General features: G+C 50.1%; 1 protein-coding gene across 2 annotated transcripts in view; it reads right to left on the bottom strand.

Moving 5' to 3' along the window:
• Positions 1-288: 288 nt before the first annotated feature.
• Positions 289-12,351, bottom strand: part of BMP2 (bone morphogenetic protein 2) — a 34,481-nt gene continuing 22,418 nt past the window's right edge. Inside the window, exons 1-4 of one of the 2 annotated variants that reach the window (XM_057423471.1) lie at positions 6,100-6,397; positions 5,062-5,526; positions 3,861-4,219; positions 289-1,525 (exon numbers count right to left, since the gene is read on the bottom strand). In XM_057423471.1, coding sequence (XP_057279454.1) covers positions 681-1,525; positions 3,861-4,212 — 1,197 coding nt within the window. In that variant the 5' untranslated portion in view covers positions 4,213-4,219; positions 5,062-5,526; positions 6,100-6,397 and the 3' untranslated portion in view covers positions 289-680. Of the gene's footprint in view, positions 1,526-3,860; positions 4,220-5,061; positions 5,527-6,099; positions 6,398-12,351 lie in introns of those variants that run through there. The other variant, XM_057423472.1, reaches the window with a different exon arrangement.

Consider the following 12,351-nt stretch of genomic DNA (forward strand, 5'->3'; position numbering starts at 1 on the left):
TCAGCAACGTCTGGTTCTTATCCAAATGTTCCACCTAAAGAGGACGCCAGTTCTCATGGATTGGACAGCCCACCCTGCAGCATTCCTGAGAATTGTACAATATAATCTTGAAAGTCAGCAGAGTGGATTATCCACTTCTTTTTTCTGGACTTGAACTTGTGACCTTAACAGTAGCACAGCAGAAAGCAAATGTGCTATGCACTTTGCCATAGTAACCTTCCATGTATTCTGGTTTTTTTTTCTTCTCCAACTTAAATACACACAATGGAAACAGCTACAATTTTGGAAAATTATGTACAAACCCTATATTTTTTGTTCTTTTTGATTACATATAAATACAAATTAGCTATTCTTCTAAAAAGTGGTTATAATAGGAAATAAATACAAAATAAGAATCTGACCATTATACTTCATGTGCTGGGGTGAACCCCATATAAAATGTACAACTAAAATACATTTAATCTTTAAAGGAATATTTCTCTGATTAAAATATTTGTTTTCCCAACTTTTTTTTTTCTTTTCGTAGACATAAATATATTTTCAAAATAGTTGTGTTTTTTTTTTTTCTTTTTCTTTCCATTTCATTACATAAATAAAAGTCTTCATTGGGAAATATTAAAGTGTCAGCTTGGGGGGGGTATTTTTAACCTTTTGTATTTGTCTAATATATTTTTGCTGTGTCAGCGGCACCCACAACCCTCCACAACCATATCTTGATAGTTCTTTAATACAACTTTTTCATTTTCATCAAGGTAGAGCATGGAAATAGCACTCAGTTCTGTCGGCACACAGCAAGCCTTGGGGATTTTGGAATTCACTGAATTGACCAAAGTCTGAACAATGGCATGGTTTGTTGAGTTTAGATGATCTGCCAGTGGAAAAGGACATTCCCCGTGGCAGTAAAAGGCACTATACCCCGGTGGGGCAACAATCCAGTCATTCCACCCCACATCATTGAAGTCCACATATAACGGATGCCTTTTGCAACTGTATTTGTGGCGTTTACGCTGTTTGTGTTTCGCTTGACGCTTTTCTCTTTTATGGAGCGGGTGTCCCTTGCCATCATGCCCAAACGTTACTAATAATGGCCTGAGCTGAGACCAGCTATCTTCATCCTGATGTAAAGACCTGCTAATCCTAACGTGCCTCTTGGAGGCACTGTTCTCTTTGTCCAAGTGAACCACCTCTACCACAAACCCATGATTAGGTTGTCCATGTGCAATCCACCTCAAAACAGCTGGCGTTACATCAAAACTTTCCCATTTACTTGCATTATGATGCACCAACCTGGTGTCCAAAAGTCTTGTGACAGGGTCCTTAGAGGTGGCTGTGGCTGGCTTTATAATTTCATAAATATTAATACGGTGATGGTAGCTGCTGTTGTTCTCAAAGGCTCCGTGCACCTGCTTCCGAAAAATCTGGAGTTCAGCTGAGGTGATAGACTCCTCATTAGGGATGGAAGTTAAATTAAAGAAGAAACGCCGTGCTGTTTTCCCACTTGTTTCTGGCAGTTCTTCCAAAACTTCTAATTTGATTAAACAGGGAAAACAGAAAGAAAGAAAAATCAGGAACTGAGACAAGCAACCAAACCGCTTGCAGTCTGCTTCTGGCAGCTTTCAAACGATAGCTAACGCATGTAACACACAAGACTTTCGGGTGGGAAACGCCACCTCCCTTGTCTTCCTCTATTTACACAAGCACATATAGCATGGAGTTAAGGGTGCTTCACTCACTGTCAAGCATTTTGATTGCACACCGGTGCCCTCTGCATTCCAGGTGGTTATGAATGAGTGGCAAGAACCACACTGCATTATGCTGGAATCCAAGGACATCAGTGAGAAAACTCAAGCCTGACAGCGCGGCTCTGATGTGAATCGTTACAACTGGTTGAGGACTTGAGGCAACTGTTGCATTTCTGCCCTTTTCAAGAAGGTGGCTCTAACATCAATCCCTTAAACTCCACCCTGAAAAATATCATTCCACAGTTTAGGTGACTTAGAAATATTAACTTCTGGATTCCTGTATGTTGATTAGAAACAGTGAACTTAAACATCTGTAACAGCGCTTTATGAAGCGCTCCCTAGGATGTACCCAAAAGGGCCATGAAGAATGGCGGGAGCTGAAAAGGGGTGGATGCTGAAGGGATAATGAAGTAAAATTGCTTCTGAACAACAGGTTTCTCAAAACCACACCAAAAAATAAACCTGAAAAGTCACTGAACCCCAGGCCATTCTCGCCTTTGAGTCAACAAGTAACTGAATGGAGCCTCAGAGGGAGTAAAATGTACCTAAGGTTGTTGCTACAACCACTGAAGTAGTTACAAGTATTTGCCAAAGCAATCCTCTTTCAAATCAATTTTGGTTTCTATTTTGGGTGCTAAGCATCCTGGAGAAACACTCACTTTCGAAGGGGAAGCCCTAAGTGCTGTTAGCAGTTCTTGGTCACATAACCATTCCCTGTTGAGTCCAGTGCAACTTTTGGATAGGGGAAGGCTCAGGTTTCCGGGAGCGGATCAGTATTTGTAAACATGCAGATGTTCTGAGCGGTCACAAGACCAAATCCTGCTTTCAAGAAGCCAGGAACAGGGTGAGAACTCAGTGAAAAAATGGAATGGTATTGATCTTCTTCTAAACTTTGTGACAATTATAGAATAGCTTTTATGCCAAAAACTTTGCTTTTTTGACTACTTCAAACTGCAGGTTTGTACATTTGCCTAGAAATCATAAACTTTGCCCTCCGAGTTCCTCTCTTGCTCAGCCCCTTGCCTACCACGCTAATGTGAATAACCCCCACACCGGCTTTTCTCCATTCATTGCTACGTGTTTTCTTTCCGCGTAGGGAAATGCGGACGATGAGAGGTTACATTTCATCATCCATCTCCTTCCTCACGATACGGCTTCCCACCAAACAGCACATCCACTTCTCCAAGACCCCCTCTTTCATCCATCGGAAACATTCAATATTAACCGATTCCTTTTCCCAACGCAGTTTCACTTCAGAAGCATGGGGAAAACTGCGTTTTCATTACATCTACAGCGGGGCCACTGCACGCCAGCACTGGAGAAGAGCAGCCTCAGGAACAGTTACAACCTGGGGAAACGTTTCCCAAAGAGCACGCGAGCGACACGCGCCCCACCGGCTCCACGGGCCTAGCCCGTGCCGTGGCCAACGCCACGGCCACTGTTTCAGCTCCGTGGGCTGAGAAACGCATCCGAGCTGCTTAGAGGGTCCCTGGCCTCGGTGGGCTGCAGGCCAGGAGGGATAGGGATGAAGCCGGTCACCGCGTTCCGCTTTGGGCTGGGTTGTCTGCAGGTGAGAGCCCAGATCTGGCCACAGGGCTTTTACCAGCCGGGGTGCTGCTGATTGGGGAGGAATAGCTTGGGTCCGGGCTAAACCGCTCCTCAACGGCAGCGGGGCGAGGGAGGGGGCTTGAGGAGGGCGCGACCGACCGTTGCATCGATCTCTCACGGGGATGAGATAAGGATTAGAAACCCCCGCAGCCTCGGGGAGACTTCCCTGCGCTTTACCCTCGCGAAGGGAAAGCCACCTGGGGGAACGCTTAGCGCGGAGCCGCTCCGCTTTAGCAAATAAAACGGGAGCCTCTCGTCGGGAGAAGAAGGAGGAGGAGGAGGAGAAGCGAGGCTGGCTGCGCGCCACAGCAGCAACCCCGGCGCCTGCCGCCGAGGCCGTGGGAGCGCGGCCGGCTGGAAGCGCACCGCCGCCCCGATGAATCCAACACACCCGCGTTACCGGCGCTCCCGGGGAGGAATCCACCCCGACGCTCCTCCTCCTCCTCCTCCTGCGGCCCTCCCCCTTTTCCCCTCCGCTCCGCGCCCGCCACCGGCCCCCCGAGCCCGTACCTTCGTGGTGGAAGCTGCGCACGGTGTTGGCGCGGCTGGCGGCCCGCTCCAGCGGGTACCCGAGGGCCGGCGGCTGCCCCTGCTGCTGCCCGGCGTGCAGGCGGTAGAGGTCCAGCATGTAGGGGGGGATGACGACGTCCTTGCCGGGGCTGGGCCGCCGCTTCAACCCGAACATGTGGAGCAGGCGCAGCTCGAACTCGCTGAGCAGATCCTCGGGGCGCTGCGCGGCCGAGGCGGCGCGGCCCGGCTCGGTGAAACGCCGCCGGCCCACCTCCGGCATGAGGCCGGCCGCGCCGCCCAGCAGCGCCTGGCAGAGCAGCAGCGCCAGGAGGGAGCGGGTCGCGGCAACCATGATCAACCTGCGCGGAGGAGGAGGAGGAGGCGATGGGAGCCAGTCAGCGCGGACACCGCGCCGGGGGAGCGCGCCGCGGGGTTGGGGGGGGCGGCGGACGGGGACGGTCCGCAGGTGGGTCCTACCCCGGAGGGGCTCGGCGCGGAGCCCATGGCGAGCGGCTCCGACCGGCCCCGAGGCGCGGAGGAGCCCCCCGCGGGGCCGCTTCAGGTGCGCGGCGGGCGGCGGAGCGAGGCACGAAAATCCCCGTGGCAGGAGATCAAAGGGGACGGGACGGGGCGGGGGAGCGGAGCGGGGCGATCCGCAACAAAGGAGCGCGGCGGGGAAGGGGAGGAAAGGGGCGGACGGGGGCACCGCCGGGGCCGGGCCGCTGCCCTCGGTGGGGCGCAGGTGTGCGCCGGGACGGGACGGGCCTCGCCTCGCCTCCCGCCGCGGCCGCTCCGGGACCAGGCTGGGGCTGCTGCCCCGCCGCCGCGCAGAGCGACCTCCCCGCTGCGCTCCCGTCCCGACCCGAGGGGACTCGGGGCCGGCTCCGCTTTCCGCCGCTCCCCGGAGGGGCAGCGACTTTCCCCAATGGAGAGAGAGAGGGACAAGCTACCTTCCCTCTGCGGGGTGGGAGAAGGGGAGGGAGGAAAACACAAATCCTGCTACGTCCTTAGCCAAACCCACAGGGTGATATTCTCCCCCGTGAAACTCTGCGCTGGGTTATTATTATTATCGTTATTATAATTGTTATGATTAGTGTCCCGTCCCCCCTCTCTCTTCCAGAGCGCTAGCACCTCCGCCGTGGCCCACGGAGTCATCCTGCGGAGGAGGCTTTCAGCGGGTCTGCGACCGCCGGGGTTATACCTGTGTGCAGCAGCAGCAGGGGTTGTGTCTGCAGGAGGGTTTTCTGCTCTCGGGGTGTTTTTCCCGCATCACTTGGTGTTACTCCGAACTTCGCTGCTGCTCCTCTACAGCTGCCGAGCAGAAAAGAGAAGTTCTCTGAAGTACGGTCCGCCTCAGAAACATACTTTTAGCAGCTGGGTGAGGAGGCAGAAGGCAAGTCCCGGCCAGGGAAGAAGGGCTTCTCTCTTTTAAAAGCAGCGATCGAAAAGTTGTTGCTTCTTTTTTCTTCTTCTTCCTCCTCCCCGAGTGTGTGTGCGTGTGCCTGCCCGTGAATGGGTCCCTATGTGTCTACGGAGTTAAAAAGCTCCTTTTCAAAGCAAAAAAAAAAAACAAAAAAGTCCTTTTGCATCACCCGCGTCGGACAGATGGACATTTACTGAGGCTCCCGCAGCGGCATTAAGGCGAAGCTTGACTTTTCCCCGCTCCCTTAAAAAGAAAGAAGAAAAGAGGGAGGAGAAAGGAGGGGAAAAGGAAAGGGAAAAAAAAAAAGAGGGTGGGGAGCGACGGCTTTAGGGGACAGCGCCCGGTGCCCGGCCCGCCCCGCACCGCTCCATTGCCGGGGGTGCCCGCCCGCCGCCGGGGCTTTTTGTTGCGCGGCGATGTCACGACCCCGGAGGCTCGCAGGCCCGCTCCAATCACAGCTCCCTGTGGGAGCGGGCTGCGGCCCCGCACGGCTTTTTAAAGGAGACGCCGCCTCCCTCCCTCGTTCCTTCCCTCCCTCCTCCTTCACCCGTTCTCCTCCTTCCCTCGCTGAAGCTGCCCGCCCGCCCCGTTAAGCTGTGGGAAGCGCCGGCACAGTTCCCCGCATCCCATTCCTTACGGCGGAGGGGCACGGCCGCCCGGATCGGGATGCGGGATCGGGTCGTACAATACCCCATTGTACCGCAAATCGGATTAGCACCGTGCCCCGGCCGGCTGGGGTGGTAAGGTGTGAAGGTCACGTAAGGTATCGGGAGAATCCCGGTGCTCTAAAAGCACTTTAACAACATACATAGTTACTTTATTGCGTGCGAGCCTGCGGGAAGAGGGCTGGAGAGCCGGGGGTTTCCTCGTTGTCCTCGGAGGAGTCTCCTTCCCTGCTGCGGGCTCAGCCCCAGCCGAGCGGAGGGCTGGGTTTGGGGTTTGGTGTGAAGGGGTTTTTATTAAGATGTGGCTGCCCTCCAGTGGTGGAAATGCGGCGGATCTCCGGCACACAAACCCCGGCATCGCCATCAGAAACCAGCCCAGCGACTCAGCCCGGCACCTGCCTCCGGTGCGCACCGGAGCGCCCCGGTCTGCGGGAGCACAGCGCATCCAGGCACGGAGTAGGACAGCGGGGGTGAAGAAGGCAGGCACATGTTCAGTGAGATTCGGCCCCCAGTCCGAGCTCCCTTTGCTGATATGGGCAAATCTCTTCATCCCGATGCTATTTAATTTGTGCCGCGGGATGCATCCTATGTCCCACCTCCTGTTCCCCTGCTTTGGCTCCGCAGCAGGACCCGGCCCTTGTTGCACAGGTATGTGACACCCGGCAATTTTGGGTCACAGAATCAACTAGGTTGGAAAAGACCTTTAAGATCACCAAGTCCAACCTTTACCCCAGCACTCCCAAGACCACCACTAAACCACTAAGGTCCTCATCTACACAGTGTTTGAACACTTGCAGGAACAAGTGACTCCAGCACTGCCCTGGGCAGCCTGTCCAATGCCTGAGCACCTTTTGGTGAAGAAATTTTTCCTAATATCCAGCCTAAACCTCCCCTGGTGCAGCTTGAGGCTGTTTCCTCTTATCCTAGCACTAGTTCCTTGGGACAAGGAACCCTCATCTCACCGCCTGTCTCATACAACCTCCTTTCAGGTAGCTGCAGAGAGTGATAAGGTCCCCCCTGAGCCTTCTCCCCCTCAGTTCCCTCAGCAGTCCTTAAAGCCAAAGCCAGCTGCATGGGGTCCCGGTGCTAGTGCACTGTGAATGCCTTGTGCTGCATCTCCTCTTCCACCCAAACACCTCTCAGGGGCTTCATCTGCAAAAGGCACAGCCAGCCTTTGACACCTTGAATTACTGCGGAGGAGGATTTAAAGCAATAACAACCGAGATGGCTCCATCACCAGCTCCTCCTTTGGGAGCGGCCTTTTCCCTCCATCTTGCTACTTTCCAGCTGTAGGGAAGCCACCGATTTGAGGCAGAAATTCAGCAGATTTGGACCAGAGTAATTCTTCCTGTGCTCCATGGCTTTTCCACAGTGTTAGAGTGACTTCAGCTCTACCTGCCAAACATCACTGCACGATGAGGAGCTCACACAGAGAGCTACATACCAGAGTAAGAAACCACCTCAGAACTACACCAGTCTAATTAAAGAGCTGGTAAAGCTCCTTCCTACCAACAGCTCCCAACACTTGTTAACCTGGATTATCACTCTCCGCTGTGAGTACAGCGGGAGAGGCGATGGAGCAAGGTGAAATCCTTCAAAAGTGTAGCTACTCTTCCGTTGCATTCCAGTGCAGATAATGTTTAATTTTATGACTTCCTGCAAGTCTTTAGCATGAGCTGAAAGTGCTGTGCAGTGTGACTTCAGGGTATGCCAATTATGTAAATCAGCACTAAAATAACAATGGCAACGTAGTTTACACATCACTGACATTAAATGAGCACTTCAACTTCTAATTGCCATTCCAGTTCAATCTGTAGTGGGTCATGCCAGGAAAAAGTCATTTCTTGCCTCAACGCTTACTCCCTGTGCCTGGAGCATAGGCTGTACTGTATGCCCAGCTTCATGTTATCTCCAGGAGCTTTCTGTATTAGGATGATGAGCCTTGTGAGGGAGGAACGTGCCTGTGGTTGTTCTGAAGGCCTGCAGATGCTCTGATGTCAAAAGGGTCTTGTAGGTTTGTCCCTTTCTGATTTTAAACATAAATAGGCTCTCACAGTCCTCTGTTCTCTTGGCCATAGAACATTTCCCCTTCTAGTTTGTCCTCTCTCTGCCTATTTAGATCAGGAGCTGCTGGGGCAGTGATTCTGCCTTCCCACTTGTTTCCAGGACGTCCCAAAAGACAACATGGAAGCACTTACTACATCCTCCCTGAACGCACCGGCACCCACACCAGAACCTCAGCCGTGCTCCAGCACTTGCCCCACGTTTGATTTCTCACCAAAGCAGATCTGGCTCCCCTTCAGCCAGTGCCCTGGTGAATATGGGGAATAAGGCCCTCAAAGTGTCATCCACGAACATCTGGTTACGGTTTGTGCCTCATCAGCACAAGAAGCAACCAAATACCCCTCCGTAGAGCCCACTGCCTTTGAATACAGCATTCCAGCCTGCTCCTGCTGCATCTCTAGCATCAGCACACCTGAGCTCAAAGCTGAGAAGTATTTTTGTCATAACAAAGAACATCAGACACAGGTGTATTTAGCTATAACGAATGCAGCACTTGGTCTGTGGAATTAAGTTTAGTGTTTAGTAGAGTTTTTTTGAGAGGTGATGAGCCAGTAACTCAACTAATGGCACCTGCTGCTAAGGTTTCAGGTCCAGGTGTTTATTTCCAGGACCCAAACACAGCTGATAGACCTCAACTTTAGCTGTCATTGGGTTTTCTTAGTAAAATGATAGAAAAGTATCCAAATAAGGTCAAGTTTTACAACACAGAGTCCTTAAAGCCCAGCATTTCCTTCTTACAAATACTCTACCAAGTCACATTTATATGATGCCACCACGTGGTGTCCTTTTTACCAACCTCATTAAATTGCAACCATCATTCTTGATGGCTACAAGCAAAAGACTTCATCTGGAAGACCTAAATGAGAAATTCTCACTAGGGTTTCTGACTGTAACTTGTAATCCTTAGCAAAGCCACCTTATTTCTGGTCTATTATAGAATCATAGAATCACAGATTAGTTTGGGTTGGAAGGGACCTTAAAGCTCATCCAGTTCCAGCCCGCTGCTACGGGCAGGGACACCTTCCACTAGATCATGGTTGCTCCAAGCCCCATCCAACCTGGCCTTGAGCACTGCCAGGGATTAGAGGCAAAGGTGTGCAGGAACACTTATATGCTCTATCCACGTTGATGGTCAACACTTCTACTCCTGGCTTCCCCAGAGCAGTTAGACCAATGCTGAGCATTAGTGAAAATTCCCACTTTGCACCGCTGTCCCCTGGACATGATAAGTACGTGACACATGAAATATTAACAGCACTGAGCTTTTCTATGGATGTTGCACGTTTTAGTGAATAACCCTCTTGATAAAAATCCGTGCTGAAGCATGAAACATACACATGGTACAGCATCAAATGCTAGAGAGGCGGCTTCTGAAAATGAGTTAAGATGTGTTAGTGATGTTGAGGTTTTGGCTTCGTAACGGGTGGAGATTATCTGAAAGCTTTTCTGTTCCTGAACTGTGCTTCCTGTTGGCATTTGTGTGTATCTGATGTGTGGCCATTCTTTACAATCCTCCTTAGCACTGTTCTCTGAAGACATACTTGTCTTCTGGTGGTTTGTCTTTTAACATCTATCAGTTGTCTCTGCTGTGCAGGCTGTCTCCTGTCCCCTGAAGGATGGATTCTCACCTGAGAAGGTAATGTACAAGATGGTGATCTGGTTTTGAAGAGGGGAAAGGCAGTTCGTTCAGAAATGTCTGTTTGTTTCTTATTCACCTTTGCTGAAATTTGGCAGCTCTTCAAAGCTCTGTTTCACTGCAAGTCTCAATTTCCTTCATCAACTCGCAGCTTTCCGTCCATCATAGTGGCAGGGAAATGGGAATTTATCAGGAAATACAATGCAGACCTAGTATTTTTCTACATTTTCAGTATGCCTCCGTTTCCAGTGAACAAAAGCAGTTGCTCTCAACAGTGTTATGCCTGCAAATACAGGCTGTAGGGATCGGTTCACATGGCTGTGCAACTTTAAATTGTAAGACAAATTCCTACAACCTGTACTAAAATTGCTGGGGAAAGAGGACAAAAAGGAAGCTAATGTGACAACCTCTTACGTTACTGTTTTCCCCTTGATGCTATAAAGTTCCAAATGTCAAAATCCAGTATTTGACCTGTGGCTTTTATCATTAAGAGGAGACAAAATGCCATAACGCCTCTGTACAGGCTGGAGAACAACTGAGCAATCACTGGACAGATTCCAAGGCACTGCCACCATTTATGTACATTTAATTACATGGAGTAGGAATAGTTACAGGCTGCCGGGCTAGGGAGATTCCATAGGCAGTGAAGTGAGTACGATTCAGGAGACCTCAGTTCTATTCCCAGTGACAGAAGTGTCCTTTTTCTTCCCTTTGCTTTTCCACCTTGGAAATGGGAATGTCCACGCTCACCCCACTTGTAAGTCCCTACAAGACCTTTAGGTAAAAGCACAAAGAGTTAGGCACTGCTATTGTTTGGGGCTAAATACTAGCTTAATGCCAATAGCAATCTCAAATACCTGGAATCCCAGAGCTTAATCTTGCCTGAAAGACAGTGGCAAAATCCCTGCTGGTTTCAGAGGTACAGGATCACGTGTGTAAGTGATGAAGAGCCAGGGATGCCAACTATTGCAGTCAGAAGATTCAGAGCAAAGAGGGCTTTTTAATTATATAAGTCTTGTTGGGAAGACAATGAGGTGAGGGTGTTCCCCCACATAAAAGAGCAATGGCTGCGTCATAGATGGTCCACTTCAGGAGCTTATAATTTCATCACAGCAGAGATCTTGACGTCAAGTAAAATGGAGGATAATATAAAGTTGCGCATATTGCCTTAAGAAGTGCATATTTTAGCAGTGCAGCTGGATAATGTTTTGCAATTAAAATAAAATAAAGGCAAGCATGACGTTCTGTTTAAGCAGATTGTCTGTATGAAGGCTTTATTGTAGCTGCAGATTTAGGGCATATGAAAAGGTTTTCTGTGCTCAGTTGCAGGATGAAAAACATTGCATCACCAAGGCATTCTTGTTCACTAACACTCCTTCGCCAGTGTGCCTTTGACAATGACTGCTTGCAGGTTTAGTTTCTGCTGTAAAGTCAAGTTTTCTCAGGTCATTATCATTTCGATTCTTTAACATCCTCTTAAAGCCAGACAGAAGGACAGAAAAGCAATAGTAAAGCTTTGTGCCTGCTCCGTGCCGTGTGCTCGGCACAAGCGATCAGCCGCTGCACCTGCTTCACACTGCGAGTAAAGCTATTTGCAAGTCGTTTTCAATCGCATCCCTTGTTCCCAGCTCTGCCCAGTTTCCAGAGGAGCTCTGACGGGCACAGGCCTCAGTTCAAACATCACCCTGGAACTTCTATTCAGTAGCTCATTTGCTTGTGTGCTGCAAAACTGAGTGCCTCGGAGGGGTCTTAGGAGAACAAGATCCATTGAGCGTTCCCAGGCTCTCATCTGCTCCAGCGTTCCCTCTGCAGCATTCCAGAAAGCACGCTCTGAACTGTAGAAATGAGTTACTAGTGGCACATATTGAACTGCTTCAAGACACTGTTTATCCCTGGAATATCTGTAGCTCCAAAGTCATAGTACTCTCCCTGTATGTGGCCTTTCCATTCCTCTCCAAGAGGAGGAAGAACTGCTCCCACCATTTTACAGAAGGGGAAGAGGGGCAGAGCAGTGAAAGGCTGTTTTTCTGGGGGTCCCAAAGATCTATATAGGTCACACTAACATTTTCGATTATGCATAATCAGGTTAGACACGGTTTTGGGGTTAAACTCCCCAAACTTCAGTGTGACGTTAAGTATTCAGCTCACGTAGATACTTTTGACAAGCCCAATACCAAATCTATTACCCAATAGTTTCCTGCTGACTTCTTGCAGTGCCTTGTCCACGGTTCTTACTGCAACCATAAATCCTAGCAGGAATATCATCAGCGTATTTCAACTATGGAGAAATGCTCTCATATTGCAAGAGTCTCTCTACACTGAAGAAAGATGACCTTGATGAGGACAATAAAGATACTGGTCAGGGTACAGACACGCAGCTTTATTCCCAAACCTGCTCAGCCACTGTAGGAGAGGTACACAGTGGATTCCCTCGCTTGCTGTGCCTTTCTCTGTTCTCCAGGCCCCACAGCAGGATGGGTGTTGCATAGCCGATCTGTTTAGTGCTTTGGGAAAGCCTGTTCCATCCTTTACATGCCTTAATACCTCCAACTGCCTTCCCTCACCACACCTTGGCTTCTTGCTTCTTTCTGAAACTTGCAATGACCAATGTACCCTTAGTTTATGTGCTTGTAAAACTAAGCCCATCCCTCAGCCTGTTCATGATCTGGCTGAAAAAGCAGTACCATAAAACATTTGTGATGT

This window comes from Pezoporus wallicus, unplaced genomic scaffold (genome assembly GCF_028554395.1).
Source record: "Pezoporus wallicus isolate ANWC-B61680 ecotype Strahan unplaced genomic scaffold, APGP_CSIRO_Pwel_v1 contig_4191, whole genome shotgun sequence".
Taxonomy (NCBI): Eukaryota; Metazoa; Chordata; class Aves; order Psittaciformes; family Psittacidae; genus Pezoporus; species Pezoporus wallicus.